Here is a 21,904-nt window from a genome sequence, read left to right as displayed (position 1 = left end):
AATCAGTGTCAGGCTATCACACATTCTGTGCTCTGACATAGAGCATCTTACGTTTGATGACTTGCCGGCCTTCTCGTTACGTTACAAACACGGTATTTCCTCCTCATCGTCCCACAGTGAGTCACTTCTACCTTTAGACCTGCACAGAAGCACCAAAAAGCCTGATGCCATAACTACACAAAAACATGCACAGGAAACACCAGGTTTCACATAATAGAACATGTTCTAATCTAACTGCTTTGATGGTCAGCATCAAACAGCACAACATAAGAAATTATTATTCTCTAAACGTTTGGCTTTGATTGTAATTTGAGTTCTGACTAATCAGGTATTATCCCCAAAGCCAACTCATAATGTATAATATTTAACGTTCAATGCAATCTGAATTTCTTGTAGCAGTTTCGTTTAACAGGCATGTGACTAATCTCAGACAGACGACTTCACCATATTCTTTTGTTCTCGTTCTCAATGCTGTACGCTTCTCAAAACCAGCAGTTCCAATATAATTGAAACTAAAAGGGCAAAACCAGACTTCTACCTTATTGCTCATTTTCCCTCCTAGCTTTGTGTCCACGTTCAGCCTGTAATTTTCTTTAATTTCACTGACCAAGCTGAACTTTAGATTTCGAGCAGCTGACGATCTCCTCTAGAAGCTGCCAGCCCACACAGCAGAGGCTCAGCAGACTTGACCCTCTCTGCAATGATGATGACAGCAACAACGGCAGCTCCAGGGGGCTGGCAGGGGCTGTGTCTATTAGCTGTGCGTGCACTGCCTGTACCGTGCAGAGAGAGCAGACTCCACATCTGCTGGAAGTACTGAGCTTGTCACCCACGTGCTGCATAGCAGCAGCACACTGTTATGCCCTTTTTCCCTCGCTGCGCAGAAGAAAGGGCAGTTGAAAACAGAGCCTTATCACCCAAAAGATTCAACCTACAGTCTGCTAGTAAAGGCTTTTGAGAAAGCAGTTGGATGACTTGCCCCGTTGAGGCTTGTGTGGATTGTGAACCACAGACTGAACACCCCACATCAAATCAGGCCCCTTAAGTACCAGACAGCACATACCATGCTTAGCTTATAGGGCCACAGACATCCTAAAGAAACGTCAACTGTACTTCACTGATTCCTGACAACACTAATTGCAACATTAACATCAGTATGCTTAGAGGATGGCATAACCAACAATAAACTACCACTGCCCTGATATAGCATTAAGAGAAAACACAAAAAAAGGAACCATGGAGCACCGTGGCCAAGCAGAAGAGTGTTGTGAACACACAGATATCTGGAACCCATTCACTGCTTTGTCATTAATCTGCTGGGACACTGCAGAAGGCACTGCCCTCCCACAGAGCTGCTCACAGGCTGCCAGTTCTGTAACGCAGGGTTTGTTTCACTACACCTGATCACAACATCTTGGCTAAAGTTCCCAGATACTATGCCAGTAAAAATAAGTATTGACAGCAAAGGTAACCTTTCAATATTGTCTGACTATGGCAACCAAGTGTCTGAGGCATCCAAGATCAAGCAGAGACAGCTTCTCATTCTCCAGTTACCTGTCTTCCCGAACAAAAACAGACAGGCAGATGCAAAAAGGAGGCATGTTAGGACGACTACAAAAAGGTTTTTTTCACTAATGACTATCCTGTGAACACATTAGTTTATGAGTATAGTTCAGATTTATTTTTTTGCTGTCCAGTATTTCAGTACAGTCTAATCTTGCATCAAGTAACAAGTGTTCAGGAGCTGAGCTCTTTCAAGGCTTCCATCTCTGTGAATTACACTGGAATGAAAAGATATGGGAAAACACACAGCAAAGTAGCATATATGGAGTGAAACTACTCGAACCAGCAGCTTATGCAATTCTTTTGGAATGGAATTTGGCCTTCAGCTGCAAGTTAGCAAGTGGTGCTCGTTTTTCCATAAGGCAATCAGTTATTAGAAGTCCCCGCAACAGCATGCTTTCAAAGAATCAATGATGTGAGCTTTGAAATCAATGTTCACTTTGCCTCAGCATTTAAACAGCAGGGGACCTACAGCACACTGCCACCATGGCCCCAGCGACTCTCTCGCTTACCAAAGGTCAGCCAGGCAACAGCCACTTGCCTCTGTCCAGGCAATAAACAACACAATTTCTCTTTATCTCTTTCAGCCACTGGGAACATAGCTCATTTTTTGTCTTTCATTTCTGTAGAGCTGCATTGTTTCATTCAGGACTAGAACTACAAACAGGGCACACTGCACTTCTCTTGGCTGCTCCAGGGCGCTGCTGATGCCGGTAACCAGGAGGCTTCCAGTGAAACAAGTCCCTTAGAATTAGCTTTACCCGGAACAGAACAGATACGTTTCTACTCACCTTTTATCTCTTTGGTGAATTTTACCCGATGAGAATCAGTCAGAGGTCTTGGTTGTTCATCGATATTATGAATGTCAAGAACTTCACACATAAACTGAATTACAGGCTGTGCTTTGTAGAAGGCAGTGGCAGAAACTAAAAAAGAGCAAAACATTAAGTGTTAAAAAAAACCCCTCAAGTCAGAATGTTGTGAAGCAGTATATAAATCAATACTTTTCCAAATTCCACATAACCCTCAAGCAAATGTTGTGCAGCACGCATTTTTAAAAACAGATGAGCAAGCCTTGCAACGACCAAGTGTGCAAAAGCCAGCACAGGGCCCACAGTGACACATCAGTCTCCAGCATTGTCATCCTCCAACTACTTTGCATTTCGAGTTTTGAAAGGGTTTTTCCCCAGACAACATTTATTTCTAGAGAGCTGTAATGTCCCTGAGAGACATTTTCTTTTGACTCTATATGGAGCTCCAGGCAGAGACAGTATTACTATATGTCTACTGAAGACTTTTTACCATGAAAAGCTAAGATAATTCAATATGCAATACAATTTTGTCAATGATAGGATCTGCTCAATTACTGAAACAGTATTTGGTAGAAACATGAGCACTATTTGGACTATACAGAAACTAAGTTAGCGTAGTGGTGCATGCAACCCTTGATCTACCAAAATCTCTTACCTTCTCTGCATACTAATGACACAATCACACTAAGTGATAACACACTGGTTTTAAACAGGACAGTTGACAAATTCCATGGAAGAAAGAACATAAACAATTTGCTTGACAAAGTTGTAAGCAATTGAAACAATATCTTTTAATAAAAAAAGATGAGGTGGCTCTAGATACAGCTCAAACACAGACTACTCCACGAATTTAAAACTTTAAGTGGCAACAAATACTTGACGCACATTTCATTAGTTTTCCAGATCTCATGTACCAAAACCACCACATCTCTGTGTTAATGCAACAAACATTCCTCAGACACACGTCACTGCAGCGGGCTGCCAACTCCACACGACGCGCTCCGGCCAGCACCTCCGGGTGTCCGTTACTGCACGGACACAAACGGTGACAGCCCCAGCGACCGGCACGCGCGGATCGTCTCCCACAGCAACTCGAGCAACACAGAGAAACTGATTTTGCAGAGAAAAAAACCTCCTACAAGCTACAACAACTGGAACAAAATCAAGCGACGGGATTTGAACGTAACCGTGGTGGCCTCAAACCGCAACGTAAAGCGATCGCCCCGTAAATCGTGGCTTACAAAGGGTCTTAAGTTTCTCGTTCACAGAAAGGACTGGAAAGTTTCTGCTGCAGGAGTTCCTACCACGCTTTCTAAGGCTGGAAAGGAAAACTTGCTTCACAGAAAGTAACAGTGCAGCACGTCATAAACTGGTGTAAATTACTCGTCCTCCCTGAACTGTAGTTATCTCAGCACCTAGCACACAGATACTGGGACTGGTTATTTCTCAGACAGGGAAGATTTTTACATACAGCTACACCATAGCTGCTGTTTGAAAGGCAATTTTACAGGAACAAATCCACGTGAAGTCACATCCACAATTTAGGTAAAAGAGAACACGTGGACTTGCAAATTTTCAGCGTGAAAGCTCGATATCATCGGCAACATTTTATTATGCTCCAAGACAGATGCTAAGCACAACCTGATTTAGAGTGCTTAACCCAGTGCAAAAAAGCCAGCCTCTTTACCTCGGGTTTATAAAGCATTTCAAACAGACAGTGGGAACAGAATGTGAATTAGAGAAAACTTCAGGCAGCACCTGCATCTCAAACACTGACGTTTTTCAATAGGGGTTTAACAACTAAATAGACGCGGAGCGCGTACCGAACCCGGGAGTCTGACACATGCACCAGTTGATCTCGGATGCATTCATCTGGGACTTAATCAAGTGGTGCAAAGCAGACCTGATTTTGCATAAGAAAGCCCATCTCAATTAGCCCTATTCACAGAAGTGTGTGAGATATATTTTACAGTTTTCTTGGAAGTACTGAACAACACCTACTGCGGACAGCTGCATGGAGACACATCTTAAGAAACCCGTCTGTATCACTGTGGATGTACCACTACAGAAATTAAGTAGGAAAACAAGCTATGCTAGGCTTTGCCTTCCTATACAGGATATTTTTTTCTAATATGGCAGGTGAATTTTTGCTGAAACACTGACATGATGACAAATCCAGAAAAAAGGACGAGGATTTCTAGGCAGCCTTTGCCATATAGGTCTGGTCTGAGCAGGAAGCCAAGGTATCCATACATACACTTGATTATTACAGTCTCACTCTACTATTACCACTACAACCTCTGCAGTAGGTTGGCTTCACAGTTAATGCATTTCATGAGAATATTACAAGAGACAGCTACTCATCTTCAAACTGAGCAATGAGACAAGTATTTTTCAGGTGAAAACCCCTTGTGTATAATGCAATTAAAGTTTGAAAGTTTTCTTATTCTGATATAAATTCAGCAAAATAACCCAAGCTGCTTTAACTCTATTATTCACAACACGAATTAAGAAATCAGTGTAGAACATAGCTTCTGGTTAATAAACCCCTCTGCACAGATGGCACCAAAAGTTATCACCACACAGAAACGTGGCACCACAAACTCAAGCAAAAGGACCAAATACCAAGGTAATTTTTATTCTTAGAGATATGTTTGCTATTATCTTTATTCTTAACTCTGAATCTCAACTTACCATCAATATTGAGCATCATCTTCCACATAGCAGGTCGAACAGACTGATGGAATCCAAACCAGACCTCTCTACCCCCACCCAAGGGGTGGTCATAGCCTTCTGGAGCTGAGAAAAAGGAGCGGCCCACAGGGGTATACCTAGGGAAGAAGATGACCCCATGTTTATGCTATTGCTTTCCAAAGAAAAAATTCCACAGTAAACTTTGTAACACACAGCATTATTATTTTTTTAATTTTGAGCACCAGGAATCTGTGCCTAGAACCAAGTTTAAACAATACACTCTGAATGCTTCTGTTCCCATCGCAGTGTTTTTAAATTCAGGCAAAACATTTACTAGGTTTAGCAACACACAATCACTTTGGGTTTTTGCAACAAACCAAGAACTAAGTTAACTTACCCCTTCCCATCTTCAAATTCAAGAAAGTATAATCTCCATCACAGCAGGTTCTGTACAACAGCATTGTATTTACTGGACTGACCCTCAAATACCATTTTGCATATTTTACTAGGGAACATTTGAATACAACGTACAATGAGAGAAGCGATCACTATGGTGAAAACAAAGACCTAGAGACACCAACGTTTCTCTCTCAGGTCAAAACCAGCTGCTCACGAATCTCCACACCTCCTCACGTTTGTAATGGGCAGGCATTAGCACAGAGGCGAACATCTTTCATGTTTCCTTAGGATGCAGGGTAGCTGAGGAGCACTGGCTTCCACAAAAACCTCAAGTCTTTTTTTGAAAAACATCAGCACAAAGCAGTTCTACTGTCTAAAGCCAGCAAACTCTAAAAGTAACTTTCATTGACCAAACACAGTAAAATTAATTTGGCCTCCTGTAATATTTCAGGGTTCTGAGACAAAGAATAACAGACTTTGCTAGGACAGGTATCTCGTCTCAACTGTGTATTTAAAACATGAGAAGCATGCACCATCGACGGGTGTATCGATTAATTAAGAGACTCCTGCTTTTGGACAGTCACTGCCATCAAGTGCACGATACTTGGCTCAACGTGAGCAGAAAACATGAAGGCAGAGCCACAGCATACTGTAATGTCTCAGTATTTCAACTAAAGCTTACTGTAAGTGTCTCCTGTTTCTTAGTCTTTTCAAACAAATACTTCACCTGCTCTGGAGTTTAAATATCTACAGAAATACACACTTCTACATAATTAGCTCCAGCCTCCCCAGTTCAGCTAACCAGCTGTGCTGTGTAAGGGGAATGATCATTTTTCTTTTCACCTGTGAAGAAACAGGGATGAAGGTCTCCCCGTGGGGATACTTCAGGTAAAGACAGACTGCAGGAAGACAGTGAACCTACTTCATGGAGGGTAGGTGTCGTAGCACCACATCGACAGCATGAACAGGGTTAGTGCTGATGGGTTTGTCTAGTTCCAGAGGCTCAGGCAAGGTTCTTCCTGTCAAAACTTCATGCAGCAAGTGCCAGCTCACCCGAGAAACAAACTTTATTGACACTTTGAAGGGACGATCTTTTCCACCTTCTCCTGGTAATGTCACATCCAAATCCACCTGGGTGAGGGAGGGACAAAAAAAAAAAAGCAGCTGTTTAATCTCAAGTCTGATAGCCTCGAGTTTCCACTCCCTCTCATAACTGGGCCAGAGACTCAAAAACTCAGATATTTAGGACACAGTACATTTGATAAAGGTACATTATCAAATGCACGAAAGAGAGAGAACTGGGTCCTCATCAAGCAGGAGAGGATCACGTAACTCTGTCATCTTCAATCAGAAAACTCTTCATTCCTGAGAAGCTGTAGTTTGATTTTTAAATAATACTTCATTGTAAGACAATGTATTACAGTCTGTAGAACTGACTAGTTAATAGATTTTGCTGTAGAAAGAGGCTACTAAATTTTACGGGAGATGCTGAGTGCAACAATTACAGGCACATTTACACACACTGGAATTTGCAGAAAATACATTAGGACGACTGCATTTCAATACAGACACTGTGAGATACTTTCATTGTCTCTGAACTGGGCAATATTAGAATTTGGGTTTATTTTTCTTTCCTACAAAGCTGTTACAAGTATCTTTTTTTCCCCAGTTATCTTACCCCAGTAGTGGCCACAGGAAGAGGATTGGCTGTATAGAGGCTTCTTTTCCCATCATAAACCGGTCTACGGTCCCCAAATATTGTCACTTTAAAATGCTGCACCATTGAGTCCACCACTTCCCTGGAAAAGTTGATATTTGCACTGAAGATGTTTTCAAAGAAAGTATCAGACTGGAACTGGCTCCCACACACCCCGTGTTTTGCTGAAGAAGTTTCAACAACCGTGTTACTCAGGCGAATTATAGAACACCCACTGATACTCCAAACGGGTGCTTCGTGTACTTCCAATAAAGTAACAGATAAACACTAAAGAATAAAATCAGAGTCAATGCAAATGCTCAAATACTGGAAAATATTGTTACGGAAATAATTTCAGAAAGTCCCAGAAACGACTGAGGCCTTTGTATAACCTTTATTACACAAAGCAAGGACACACTTAACCTTGGAAGAAATCCACAAGCTAGCATCATGGAAAACTAATACAAACTCACAACTGAAAGCTATGCTAGCTCATGGGAGCACCAGTTCATTGCACTGTCTACCCAGTAACGTTCATCTGCTCTTCAACTAACACGAGTTTTGAATTCTGCCTACTTTGTATATAAAAATGAGGTACTCTAACAAAAACGTCTTAGCTTTAAGTCCTCAATAATGTGAGTTTTTATGACAAAATCAAGTAAAAGCTGGATCCAATTTGTACACAATTATATTCTCCTGACTTTCTCTATTATGAGTTGATGGGAATAAAAAAAAATTGCAGCCTGGTAAAAGTACTGAAATTACACTTCAAAAACAGTAAAGTTTTCATCTTATATAAAAAAAAGGCTTCTTGATACATGTATTAGATGTATTAGGTCCAAAGAGATTTTTGCAATATCTCTAAAAGGTGCCTTCAGGATTTGAATTCCTCACAGATTCTGTGTTTCACTGGCACAGCTGTATCTTGCTCGATACAATGCAACTCCCTTATTCTACAGAATTTAAGCACTTTTCTTAAGCTTATGCAAAGCAGCATTCTTGCAAAGCAAAAGCATGCTAGTATACCTACTATTTCCTGACCAGGCAATACCAACCTAAAGTACTTCAGGAAGATGATAAATATTGACTTCCTCTTCAGGCAAAACTAGTAGCAGTGCTTTCACCTCTCAGCTGGGACTTGGGGAAAGGGAATTCTCCATTTCACAGCTCTTTATGGTACTAAACTCTCAGAACTCAAATTCCTTCACTGGCTAAAAGCAAATCAATATACTTAGGCAACTTCAAAGTATCTTCTTAGTACTCAGTTGCACTCCTGCACAAGTCCATCTGATCTGAAAGCCCCATTCTGCACCCCACTGCTCCCTTACAAGCCTACGCGCAGGGCTAAGTGTGCAAAAGAAACTACTTCTGCAAGTGCCACCTTGCTGTCACACAACCTGTGACAAAAGCAGAGGGGTAAAAGTTAATGATGAAGAGGAGGAGCAGGAGGGAGAAAGCAAGAGGCTCAGTAAAATGAAACTCCTGTACTGGAGCTCTCAGCTGCGGCTCTGCTGTTCATCTCACGTACCGCACGCTTCAAAGCTTTATTTACCTTCTGCCTTCCAGTTCACAACGCAGCGGAAGCAGTGGTAAAGAACATCGCTACAAGGGAAAGTGAAAAGGAAACGGAAGACACTCGAGACTTTAAAGCCTCCCTACAGCTAAAAGCTAACAAAGGTGCAGGTGAATTTCAAAAACCCCAGCAGCTATTCAGGAACTAAACCCCCTCTTTATTCCAAACACAAGCATGCAGACAGGATGTCGGTCAGAAACTATTTCAGAATAGGTGAGTCTATGCGAATCCACTGCCTTCTCCGAAATAACTGTCACAGCATGCAAGAGAAAGGGAAAAACATATTTCTAAGGAAAAGTCTTCAAAGCAAGTATTTCAGTATCCTGATTTCAGTTCAGACTAATGAAAGCCACTCCTCTCTGCATAACCCACAGCACACTATCCAAAGTCATTTACTGAGCAGATACTATATTTAAGCTACGTAGGGACTACATTTACTTCAGTAGGTCCCTCTGTTGCTTAAAAATTTCAGTATAATTTACAGGACAAATTTCACCTTCTTACCTGTTCACCCTCCGAGGACACTTATCTGGTTTGATATCCACCTCATAGAGGTAGACATCAATCTTTGGGATTTCAACTTGGAAGCAGTTGGCCAGCAGTTTAATGGGTTTGCCCATGGTGCCATAGCCAGGACGTCTGGGCACCATGAGTAGGGGCTGTGCCCCGACGGGTCCTGCGGAAGGAAAAAAAAACACAGACCACCAGAGATTAGAAGATAAGCACAACAGACAAGCTGTGTTGCAAAGGTACTTGCTTACATTTCAGCAGTTTAAAAATGCATAAGGCTCCTTGCAGGTACACACGCTTGTCTCCATTGAGACAATGCACTCCCCTTTTTCAGTCTTGGGAAACTCCCTGAACGCACTCACAGGATGACCGGGCAGGCACCAGAGCCAGCACCCTGGGAGAAGGGAAAACGAGCTGCACCAAACAGCATGCTAGCCTTTTAAGTCCTAAGTGAACACTTGCTCATTTTCCCTCCTTGAACCTCCACCCACATCTAGACTGTTTTCTTACAGAAGAGCTCCAGCTTCTGTGATTAGCATTAACAAAATCAGATTTCCGAAACAAAGCAAGCTGCTGTTCCTTGTAACACTGCACTGCTGTGGAAAGCCTGCCTGCCGTTAGAACACAAAAAGTTTTACAAGTCTTTTCTGAACACCCAAGTCATAACGAAGTTGCCAGAGAGTACAAAACCACAGAAGTAGTTCTGGACTGACATATGTTGTTTGTGATAAACTCTTAATTTCATTGCTATTACTAGCTGAGTCTTGGAAGACAGATTACTCTTGAACTTTGTTGGCTGAAAATGGCTGCAGACCAAAACCATTACCTCCTGTCTATCTGCACCGATAAAGACGATTGACCAGAAGAAGACAGGCTCGGATTCAGACACAGGATTGCAAACTCTTGATTACTTATACATTAGAGTAGAACACCCACAGCTGCTCAGAGAAACCATCAAAGTCTGCAATAAGCGATGGATATTTTGAAAGTCAGCTAAAAATGCCTGTCTAGTTACATTCTCACAGAGTTATCTATTTAATTTCCTTTGCATCATCTAGATGAGAACGTTCAGCTCAAGGTCTGGGTTATTCATGCCTTACAAAACCAAACAAAGTAGTAAACACAGACCACTTTCAAGAATTTCTACTGGTATTTCCACTTTAAAAGATCTCTTTCCAGTCAAGAAACAACAACAATACCAACACGCTCGAGTTTTTAAAAATTACTCATCATACAAATGTCATGATTTACAGAGCATTCGATTAAGTTAGTTAAAAGTTCTCCTCTCTACTCCTACTCAGTGACGTAGACAGCAATTCCAGCCCACTCATTTTCATAGAAAAGTTAAAATGTCAAGTGCTGGTAAAAATGCCTTATTTGCCTTTTGATTAATCTCCATCATTCCTGGAAAACAAAAAAAAAATCACATTATCTTGAAGGAAACCATGTACTGAGAATAGGTGAACATCAAAGCTACGTTCCCGTGTAACATTTGTCTGGCTCTACCCAGAAACCTACCAAAAAATTCTGGCTTTGAGCCATAAGATGAAACAAAAACACAAACCAAGAAGCACCATTTCAAACACCCTCACAGACAATGCTTATGCAAAACTTGTTCCAAGCATCTGTTCCCTTCAACTTTTTCTTCATTTTAATACTGTCACATGAGTAAAAGCAGCTCTACAATTTACTCTAGCTATATTTTCAGAATATAAGCATATGCAAAAAGTTACTACTAAACATTTGAGTGACGTAAATGACTCGATAGCTTATTTTAATATTACAAAGACATACATGCCACAGCTCATACCCAGCTCATACCTGTAGGAAACGCTAACAAAACTGCTGAAACACAGAGAACGTTAAGAAGGTCGCTGTAGTCTGCTCTGCCCTGTCTCCCCTGCCCCATTTGCTAAAAATCATGTCATATGGTTGCTAAAATGTGTAAGCACAGAAGAAACCATCAGTGTGAAGACACTCTTCACTCAGGTTGGGGGAAGCAGCTGAAGTGCAGGGAACAGGAAAATACAAGTTGGCTGAAACCTTCGTCACCGTCCCCTCTGCGAGCTGCACTAAGCTGAACTTTTTAACTGAGCACTCAACTGGAGAGCTCGGAACAGACAAACCCCTTCCAGGGATGCCCCTTTTCACCCCTTTGCTTAGATTAACAGAATCCTACTGATCGGCTGCACAGGGCAAAAACCTGGCACAGAGAAGCGATATCTGCTATGAATACGAGGCAGGGTGCACTTCAAAATCCTGGCTCATCAAAGAAATGCTCTACCCAAAGCCAAGGATGCAAGCAGCCTCCAGCCTCTGCTCCTTGGAAAACAGTGGCAAACAAACAAGAAAACCCCAGTTGTCAGACCAAGGCTTTCTTGAGCCTCACTTGTTCGGCTGTGCCACACACAGCTCCTCAAACAGCTCGCTCCGGAAGAAGTTAGAGCCCGGATTTTGGCAAACAGGAACTAAGTGACCAATACATGAGTAACGAATGCAGATCTACACACTATCCAGGAATAATTTTTAAAACCAGCGGATTTTGCTATCATTTTGTGCGATACACACGCTCCCTTGGACAAGTCAACTCAAAAACATGAGTATGTTGTAACGCAGTTCTGCTCCCTCTGCCCAAACACACCAGTGCCCACTCAACATCCGGATTTCCAAACACGCTGAATTGCCAGATGGCATGTTGGGGAAGTCTGTGTCACTGGCTTCAGACCTGTGACTCAAACCCAACAAAACAGAAATAACAAGTGATGCTCTGAGGACAGCTACTGCTCCGGGATCGTATCCATGACTCACCCTCATGCCTGAGTCCTGTGGCAAGCTCATGGAAATAAACGCACAAACCAAAAAGACGGGAAGTAGTATTATTCTAAACAGCACGGAATGACTACGACTGGCAGATGGATTTCTTCATGGTATTTAACCACTGCAAACCCAAAGTCATTAAAGTTCCAAAAATCTCTGCAAAAGCATCACTGCAGCACGGTCAAACCTTCAGTCTCTTGGTGCCTCCCGAAGAGCAGCTCCACACGGTTCAGCCGCCCACAAGAGAAGTTTTAGAGGAGAAACTTCCTTCCCTTTAAGAAACTATTACTATTCTGCCATTAGAGCAGCAAATACGTACATATACCTAGTACGTTCTTAAAAATCCAAGGAAAAACATAAATCAAGCCCGTTTAGCAGGCCAGGATAGTACTCAGTTCATAAAACCAGTTAAGAAAAGCCCCAAGGCTGGCAGGCAACTGCTGGAAAGCAGAACAACGAACACACAGATAAGAACCCAGCCTGACGCTCCAGACAGATCCTTGGAAGGCTTTTATACAGCAAGGGAGTGAGTTTCTAGAAGATACAAGATCCACCACTAAACCTGAACCTTCTGAATGTACGGCTGCTCTTCAGAAACAGAAAAAATCTGCAGAGAAAATGTTTAACTAAGCATTTAAACCAGTGATAACACAAGGTAGAAAAAAATAATCTCTTGGGGATCTAAAGGCATGTCAATTCATAAATTCCCATTCACAGCTTTCGCAAAGCCACTGTTCATGAGCAGCCTTCAGCAGTACTGGGTGACTCTTCTCCCAAGTAAACGCTCAACACAAGCAGGAGCAAACGCCCTGACAATATATGGCAAAATAGTCCAAAGTGAACCCAGGAAAGTCCCATTTACTCCGTTCACCGATGGTGTGCTGCCACCACCGCACATCCAGAAGTGGTTTGAATCCCTGCTGCATTTGACAGAGGATTTACACCAGTATTTCCCACGGACATATTCGGGACAGCACCACTCCAGCCCAACGCACCCGCACCACGCCGGGTAAATAACCTACATCCCAGAACCACGTAGGTCATGGATGAGATGGATAACGTTTTGGAGAGCTTTACTGATATTTAATCCATAATTTCAACAAAACTCCCAAAGAGATGAAAAGCAAATGGTCACTTTTAGAGGGCTTAACGAGGAAACCAATATTTCAAAACATGTTTTAAAATCTTGCTAAAATGGAGTAAGTGTATTGTTTATGAAATACATGTACTTATACCAACACTACTTTTCCAAATAGCTAAACTTTGGAGTGACATGAAAAATATGTGGACAATGAAATTAATTTCAAGTGCAATTATGTGCCACATCCATCAACAGAACCAGACTTGAACAGAACTTGAAAACAGCGGAAATTTGCAGTTGTCAGTATTCAGACCCACAATCTGAAAATCCCTATTAAAGTCAGACCATATTCCAGACCAATATGGAAGTCCCTCTCATGGTTTAAATGAACTCTGAATCAGAATCTTTTCTTCTGTGGAATTACAGACGTTACGATAAAGACAACCAAAAATGACTGTAATTTCTGTGGCAATACAGCCGTGCAGAACACACCTGGCGTGCATCCAACACGCGGGCTGGGATCTACCTAGCAACCAAACGGAGCCCTAATCGGAATAAAGCCTGAGCAGAAAGAGCACGAGCACAGAAATCCGCAAATACTTTCAACAAACCATTTTGCAGAAAACGGAACCTTTTGGCATGCAGGACAGTTCTACAGCACGACGCAAAATACTGATTTCGAGCAAGATGCTAATAGAAAACACAGATTTCCTTATGGATCGTTTCCTTACAGAAAGGGACGTTGGTACCAAGCTTCCAACAAAAAACTATCCTCTTTCCTACAGCGGCCTTCAGCATTACAAACCCAAAAAACATTAACAGATGATTACTTAATAGTTCTGGTTATAAAACAGTTCTAAATCTCCAGTTGAATGGGTCACTGCACAGCCTTAAAGACACGGCAGAGGACTGAACAGGTAAAATGTTATTTCACCTCTGGCTCAGTAACACAAGGCAGACTTGTCTACCAGATCCTGTCCTCCAGCCGGAGCCTGCACACGGGAGAAAGCTCTCCATGGACGGGGTGAGGATGGAAAGCAAAAAGGAAAAAAAAAGATTCCCTTTCAGAGGGCCCCTGGCCTCTGCTTGGATTCAGAGGCCCAGCCTGTGGAGCTCAATGAAAATCCTATCACTACTGAAAAATAAGTCAATTCTACACTAGAAAAACCCCAACAAGATAGGGAAGATGATATTTAAATGTTGGTATCAATAATTGAGCTCTTTACTTATGCTGGAAATCATGAATTGCCTTATTTCTGCAGCAGCAGCCTTGCTGGGTGGTATTACATTATTTATGAGTAATGCAATCCACGTTTCCTAAACATTCCTACTATGCAATTTAGACTTTTTTTTTTTTAAAAAAAAAAAGGTTTCAGGTACTAAGTCATGTTAAAACTCATCAAAAGCCAACATTCTGATGCCATGCTCGGCGATAGCCAACCCCACAGGCAAATACTAGCATGCTAACTTGTTCTATCCTCACTAAGTTACAGAAATACAGTGTTTTGGACACATTCCCAAGATGATAAATGCTTCAGAACCATTAAAAGAATCTACTCATGAAGAACTTTCAGCTGAAAAAGCAGCTTATATGCACGCTGTAACGTGAACATCTGACCGCTCTAGAAGAGAACGTAACCTACACAAACCCGCCGCTCTTCCCATAAAGGTATTTCCACAGACCAAACCCAGGAAAGTAAACGGACAAAAATCACATCCCCATGTGTAGATATATCATGTTTGGCCACCAAAAGAAACCTTTACCAACAGGTATTTGCATTTACGCTAAAATATCCACTTTATAAGAAAATACGCAATTCTTCACGCACTCCTTTGCCTTTTCCCCATTTCATATTTACTGTTTTGAAAACTATTTCAGTTCTCCCCACGCTCACTAGCTTTGAATTGCTGTTATAGAGCGAAACGTGCTGTCCAGCTGCCTATTTAGGTTTCAAGTTTAAGTAGTAAGCTGCTCCTCTTTTTCTGATTAACTGTCTGAAAAAATACCCGAGAGCAGAACAGCAAGATCTGAGAATTTAGAGCCACGCTACCAGGAAGCTCCTTGCTGAATAAAATACAGTTTCAACAGTTATTAAAGTACTTTAAACATTACACTGACATTTACTTTATATCCTAACAAGTTTTGCACACGAATAAAATTGAAAGCAGCGAAAAATTCATGACAAATTTCGTCATTTTCAGGAAAATGCATTAGAGCACAAAGAAATGAGAAACTATGGCTGAAGAACAGTAAGAACAAAACTGACAAGTATCCAGCCACAACCTTTCTCTTTAATTAAGAGGTAAATGCTTTGCGTGACATTTCAGTTATACAGCCCGGTCTAATGAGAGGGAAAAATTGCTGTAGTTATCCAGATCTCTCTGAGCACTTGGCAGGTCACCCTGCTTGCTGCTGCTTCTCACTCCAAATTCGGTGCAAGTCTCCGGGCTCTCAGCTGAACGTTCACATTATCAGGTAGGACTAAAACACCACTTGCAGTCTGACTCCCCGCTCTCCGCCGCAGGAATCGCCTGGAGCCAGATGCAGCGGAGCCTGCGGTTCGATCAGCGTTGTTTAAATGCACCCCAGATGTGCTGAAAGGCACGAGCCCTATACTCCCTCGTTTCTTTACGCCCGTGCTGAAAATCAGCACAAGAAACATCCCGGCACCGTTATTGCTAAGGAAGGAAAGCTACAGGGATGAAACAGTTTGTGAAGTGCATATTGTGAGTCAAACAGCTTCCGCTGCCGCTCCGGAGGAAAGTCCCACTAACTCACATCACGTTCTGGAATAGAATAACTTCTGAAGGCACTTATGATTCATTCCCCTTCCCTCCTCAACCCCACCCACAAGTATGTAACTTTTAATGGTCCTCCCAAAGCACTACTCTTAACAGAGAAAGAGAAAAGCAAATCCTCTGAATTTGACCTGCCTGCAGTTTGCACACAAAAGCAAGCAGGAGGTTAAAGATGTCTGGAGTGCTTCATTAGAAACACACCACTGGAATGGAGAAACCCAACCCGACACACAAAGCTGGGAACTCTGAAGGAACATCTATGGGACGTGAATGAAGACACGCAGAGTGCTCCGATCTGACCCAGTTACACCACAGAGCACCCTCGGCTCCAGGGCAGCACTGCTGTCACACACCTGCCTTCTGGAAGTTCACCTAGTACTCTCCTGGTGGAAGCGATGGATGACACCGAATTCCCTCTTTTACTGAGAGCTGCTTTTGCCATGCTTCACTGTTTGGCAACCAGTGTTTCACTGGTATTCCTCAGTTTACCTGATTTCACCACAACCTGCAGCCTGCACAGCCACCTCACATCCTCATCCTACCGTAAACTACGCTCAAATGACCTGGACTGGAGCGGCATACCGTCCAGATTCCATAGCCCCGGTCACACAAATCCAAAGCCGCCTCCAGCACCGCTTCACCTACGCCATCCCGGCACACACCTCCATCCCTTACTCCAGAAACACTCTCAGCCTCATCTTTGATTCCCCACTTTATGTCAGAGACTCTGTTTATTCCGTTATATATTTTCCCTTCACACACAGCAGAGGAAGCACATTTCAACGTCTTTCTCCTTTTGGTGACAGAACTTTAACCCTATTTGCTCTGCTGAGGATGGTTTGTGCCCTCCTGTGCCACTACTGGTGCCTGATGGCCAGACAGTTCCCTGATGGCACGTCACCATCGCACTGAGCGCTTCCCTCGACACGCAGCAGACGTGGAAACGGCCACCGCGCTGGCTGAGCCCGTCAGTGGCTCCATCTGACAGCACACTCTGCTAAAAACCTCACACATCCCAGTCTAACGACTGGCAAACTCGTGCCAAACAACAGCCAAAAGGTTTACAGGCTACTCGTGCAAATCTATTTCTTATTAGGAGACAACTAGACCGAAACCACGTTATAATTAAAGTTTATTTAACGTACAGAGTTCATGAGCACACCATCTGAATCTCACCAGACTGCTAAATCCAGCATCTTCCTAAAACAGTTTCAGCTCCATCATCACCTCATTGAGCAAGGACATCGCTCCAGTGGCCAGTTTTCCCACCCAAATCCACCACTAACTCGAGTCTCCATTTAAATGACAAAGGCACCCGCACAAGAGGAGTTGGCACCTTCGGCCTCATGCTCGGATTGTCACCAGCTCTGGCACCTCCTGAAGCGGCAGAAACGATACTGGGAGTAGCCTGACATTCCCTTTGCCGTCCAGCCACATCACGGACTCAGCAAAGCCCAAATCCGAACTCTCGCTTTTCTGCCAGGCCTGAAGTCAAACTCTTTGATAAGCCGAAGCAGAAGTTCCTTCTCCAGCTCCCAAAATAATTTCGAAAGGCAGGGATTATAAACACCGAGCACGTGCTTCCCTGATAAAAGGATCGGGCGACTGAATTTGGGATCAGGCGCAAGGATTTGGGGTCGTTGTGCAGCGGCGCTCCCGCAGGGACGTGTCACCAGCCCAGCGACCGACTGCGCAAGGGGCGAACACCCCACCCCTGCCCGGTGGCGGACGCCGAAACGGGCGCTGGTCGGTAACGGCGCTGCGGGGAGCGCTGCCGTTTCCCGGCGGTACCGCAGCCCTCCGCGCAGCCCCGGCATTATGCAAGCGGGCCTGCAGCCGCCGCCCGGGAGACGCTCGTTACGAAACGCACAAAATTCATTCCCTGTCTCCGGCACAGGAGAACGAGCGGCGGAGCGGGGCGCAGCGCCTGCTTCCCCCGGTTACCGGCGCCACCCCACGAGGGCTTCCGCGGCCCCCCCCACCCCCGCCACCTCGCCCGCCCGGCGGGGCAGAGCCCCCGCGCCGCGTTCGCTCCCGAGGCGAAGGCGCCCAGCCCGGCCCCGCCACTCCCGCCCGCCAGCACGCGCCGCCCCGCCGAGGCGGGCATCGGGGGGTGAACCGAGCGGCGGCGGGCGCGGGGCAGGGCCGGTGCCCGCTCCCCTCCCGCCCCGCGGCCGCCGATCTCCGCCGGGCCCGCCCGCCGCCGCCCGCGCTCACCTGCGCTGCCGAGTTCCATTCATGGAGCTGGGCGCAGCCGCTCGGGGCTGCGGGCTCCGCCGCTCGGCCGGGCCCGGGGCCGGCCCGGGGCTGCGCTGGGCAGAGGCGCGCGCCGCTCCCCGCAGGCCGCGGCCCGGCGCGTGGCCCCGGCCGCCCGGAGCTCCCGTCCCTTCGGGCGGCGGCGGCGACCGGAGACCGGAGACCGGAGCCCCCCCCCTCCCCCCTCCCCCGGGCGGAAGTTGCGTGGCCGCCCGCAGCCCCGGCTCGCGCTGCCGCTCTGCCCCGCCGCGCGCGCCCCAACCGCCGGAAGTCCCGCCCCCGCACGCCGGGCCGCGCGCCCTTTCCGGGGGCGGTGCTTCCGGGCGCGCGCGGAGGAAGCGGCGGGGAGGGGGGGAGGCGGGGCCGGAAGTGGGCGTTGCCGCGCGAAGGCGGGAGTCGGCGCGGTTGCTCGGCAACGGGGCGGGGCGGGCGGGGGCGGCCGGGGCCGCGGGGCGGGGGTGGGCCCGTCCGCCACCGGCGGGAGCTGCGCGGCAGGGGCGCGGGAAAGCAGCGGGTGGTTTTCCCCGTTACCTCAGAGCGGAGCCTTTCCGGCCGCTGCCGTAAACCGCGGGGTTCTCCGCCCCGCAGCACGCGGAGCTCCGCCACCGTGTCCCGGTTTACCGGACACGGCACCGCGCCAGGCGGGAGCTGACAGCCGCGGGCGCGTCCCGCGTGTGACCGCGGTGCTCGGGCGGGCGGGCAGGACCCGGCGAAACGGCAGGGCAGGAGCGCGGGGAGAGCGGCCAACCGGGCGGCGGGAGGCGAAGCGGCGGCACCGAGCGCTGCCGCAGAACCAGGGTGCCCGTGCGAACACGCAGGGCTGGGAAACCGGGAGGCGTAAAACCGGCTGACAGGCGGCTCGACGGGCTAAAACACCCGGTAAATGCACGTTATCCTTCGCCATTCCCAGAGCACCCCAAGGGTTAACAGCACGCTTGCGTTTGTTGTTCCAGTTTGCAGAGCAGCTGTCAGACACCGAGTAACTGGGGTTAACAAGAAGAATACAGACTGATTCACTCTGTCTGCCCTTTTCGCAGGTTTTGGCACGTTTCTAACCGGGTTTGGTGCCGCTTCGTTACAGATTGGGTGCACAAATTGTCACCCAACACGCAGAGGGTGAGGCAGCAAACAATGGTGTGCGCGGGGAGGCGACTCGGATGTGCCAGGCTCAGTGCTGGGGCGGGCAGCGGCACCTTGGTCCCTAATTCCTCTTCCCCCAGAAGATCGTTTTTTGGTAAGAACCGTGTATTGACACTTGTCCAAGCGGGTTGGAACCTGCTACTCGTTAGGAAGGAACAACGTCCCCTTTCCTGGTGGTGAGAGGGGCACTTCCCCAGGTACTGGGGAACTGGAACACTGGGCCAGCAGAAGAGGAGTTTGAGCTTCATATTCCAGATTTCAGAATCGTTATTAAGAACAACCACCCTGGAGACTGCCAGTTAACTAAATTTACACTTTTAAGACTAGTAAGTCAAGGGAGTTACATAGTAAGGATGCTAAAACCATGCAAATCAACAGTAGACTACTAGATTATTTCCTCAAGTCCTGAGAGGGAAGGGGAAACATGATCACCAAGATCAAGCAGATATGGCAGAGGGAGACACCTCTGAAAAATGCACGTACTTCAGAGACATGCAAGCACGTCTGCTTCTGCAGCTTAGGGCACTGTAACCAGAACCAAGGGCCTGGGCTCAAATGCCAATGTAAAATTTGAAACCAAAGCCTGTTTTCCAGGACTGCCCAAGGCCCAACGTTCTGTTACACCCCTCACAGAATCAGCCCCTGTGAAACTGCAAAAGATTTCTATTATACAGTGGGATTTAAAGAAAAGGTGATATGACATTAAATAGAGCAGGGGGATGCGAGCAGAATCTGTGCAGATGCCCCGTTCAGTGTAACACGTTCTGCGTGCTACGACTCGAGTAAATCAGCTAGCGAGTACGTGCACGCCGTTAGCAAGCGCTTCCTTAAAACTGCTTAGCGTTACTCAAAGCCCCAGTTACAGCCCCACCACTAAATGGTCCATCATCTAAAGGTACGTCAACACACGGCGCTGGCACGGTAAGGTACGAGCAGATCCAAAGAATTCAGAGGATGGCAACCAACCTCCAGTGCTGGACCCCAGGACACAACCAGAAGCTGCAGGATGTTTGCAAGGAATCCCCAAGCTGCGAGTGCAAAACGTGACGCCGTACAGAAACCCAGAAGATCAAGTTTAACCCCAATCCAAAAGGAATCCAAAATCCGTCATCGGAGCCTCGGAGCCAGCGGCCTTTTGCAGCCCCCAAAGCACGTAACATACGAGGAGAAGCAGCGTGTTTTGATGTACGCTTCTGACACCTACTGCCCCACGGAGCTCAAAGGAAGTCAGTTCCATTAAATTGAAACCTGGGAAGTGAGGGGGGTTGGGTCCTCCACGGCATCTGATGCCATTCAGCTGCAGTTTGTCCCCAAGCCCTGCTCGAGCGAGCGGCCAGGACTGCGCACGTACCTCCGCCACGCAATCTGACTCAGGAGCGTCACCCCAACGTGTTCACATTGCTTTTATTTAGGTCTTCTGCCAACAGTTACAGGGTAACAGACACTTGGGACTGCAAAGTCAAAGTTGCAAGCAAAAATCAGGACCAAGGCAAAAAAAAAAAAAAAAAAAAATCCACAAAGGCAATCAAATCAAATCAAATATAAATACAATGTTCTGGAGCTCTTTAATCATACCGTTTTCTTTAATAAAGAGGTGGTTATGATCTTACAGTATTTTCTTTTGGCCTAATCCGAGGATTTTGTTACTCTTTACCAGTCTTAATTCCACGCATACAAAAAAAAAAAATTGATATTCAACCTTTAAAATATAAGCCATATTTTCTTAATAAAATAAGTTTTGTGCTGCTGCTTGTTTAGTAAGTACTGTACATCAACTGTTCATGTCTATTTAACAAATGGACCATACAGAGTTCAAGCTAAAGCAAAAAAAAAAACAACCCACAAGAAAAATAACAATCCAAACGGAGTGTCTTGTAAACACCCTGCGTACAGTTCAACACTTGCTCGTACAAAGGAGGTACGAAAGGGGCTAGAAATTGAACACAAAAGCACTGGAGTCCCGTAAATTTTCTTTCACAACTATTGAAGTGCAAATCACTCAGGCAAGATATGAATTTCACTTGTTTATTGCTGTCCTGCTGTCTGGCTTCCCTTCCTGAAAGAGTCACATTCTTTTATTTCACACTGATTTTCCAAGAAGAAAACCTTCCGCGAGGCAACGTTGAACGCTCGGGCTTTTTGACACCACGACACCCCGACCGCCCCTGGAAGCTCTGGGGAGAGGGCGGCTCTGCCCCCTCGCCCCCGTTACGGTCAGATATGAGATAAGGGAAACGAACAGCACTCAACAACTGACAGGCAAAGAAAAGTCACTCCTCTTCCCACAGATCCGCGCGCACCTGGCCGTGCTTCCAGTTGCAGGAGGAACACGTGCGCATGGAGAAGGCAGAGACTCGGGAGCCATTCGGGGTGTCCCCGTGGGGTTTGTGGCTAACTACAACTCCTGGTAAGTATCTGGGTTAACACCTATCCGCTACGGGGAGCAAAACGCACAGCACCTCGACATGCAGTTACTCGTTTGCATCTCGGACAGGAAAAGGGTAGAAACGCGGAATGCTGGAGCCGCGTGGAAGGAACAGTGCATAGTCCGTCATACAAAACAT

At 45.9% G+C, this 21,904-nt stretch overlaps 1 protein-coding gene across 3 annotated transcripts in view; it reads right to left on the bottom strand.

Annotated features, from left to right (window-relative positions):
• The window catches only part of AGO3 (argonaute RISC catalytic component 3), a 28,344-nt gene extending 10,146 nt beyond the window's left edge, over positions 1–18,198 (bottom strand). For 2 of the 3 annotated variants that reach the window (XM_086625867.1, XM_086625868.1), the window contains exons 1-7: positions 18,162–18,198; positions 9,242–9,413; positions 7,147–7,267; positions 6,391–6,599; positions 5,070–5,206; positions 2,355–2,489; positions 52–139 (exon numbers count right to left, since the gene is read on the bottom strand). In XM_086625867.1, coding sequence (XP_086481993.1) covers positions 52–139; positions 2,355–2,489; positions 5,070–5,206; positions 6,391–6,599; positions 7,147–7,267; positions 9,242–9,413; positions 18,162–18,180 — 881 coding nt within the window. In that variant the 5' untranslated portion in view covers positions 18,181–18,198. Of the gene's footprint in view, positions 1–51; positions 140–2,354; positions 2,490–5,069; positions 5,207–6,311; positions 6,334–6,390; positions 6,600–7,146; positions 7,268–9,241; positions 9,414–18,161 lie in introns of those variants that run through there. The other variant, XM_086625869.1, reaches the window with a different exon arrangement.
• Between the last annotated feature and the right edge of the window lie 3,706 nt (positions 18,199–21,904).

This window comes from Tauraco erythrolophus, chromosome 24 (genome assembly GCF_009769465.1).
Source record: "Tauraco erythrolophus isolate bTauEry1 chromosome 24, bTauEry1.pri, whole genome shotgun sequence".
In the NCBI taxonomy this organism is placed as follows: Eukaryota; Metazoa; Chordata; class Aves; order Musophagiformes; family Musophagidae; genus Tauraco; species Tauraco erythrolophus.
This window is presented reverse-complemented; position numbering and strand designations above follow the sequence as displayed.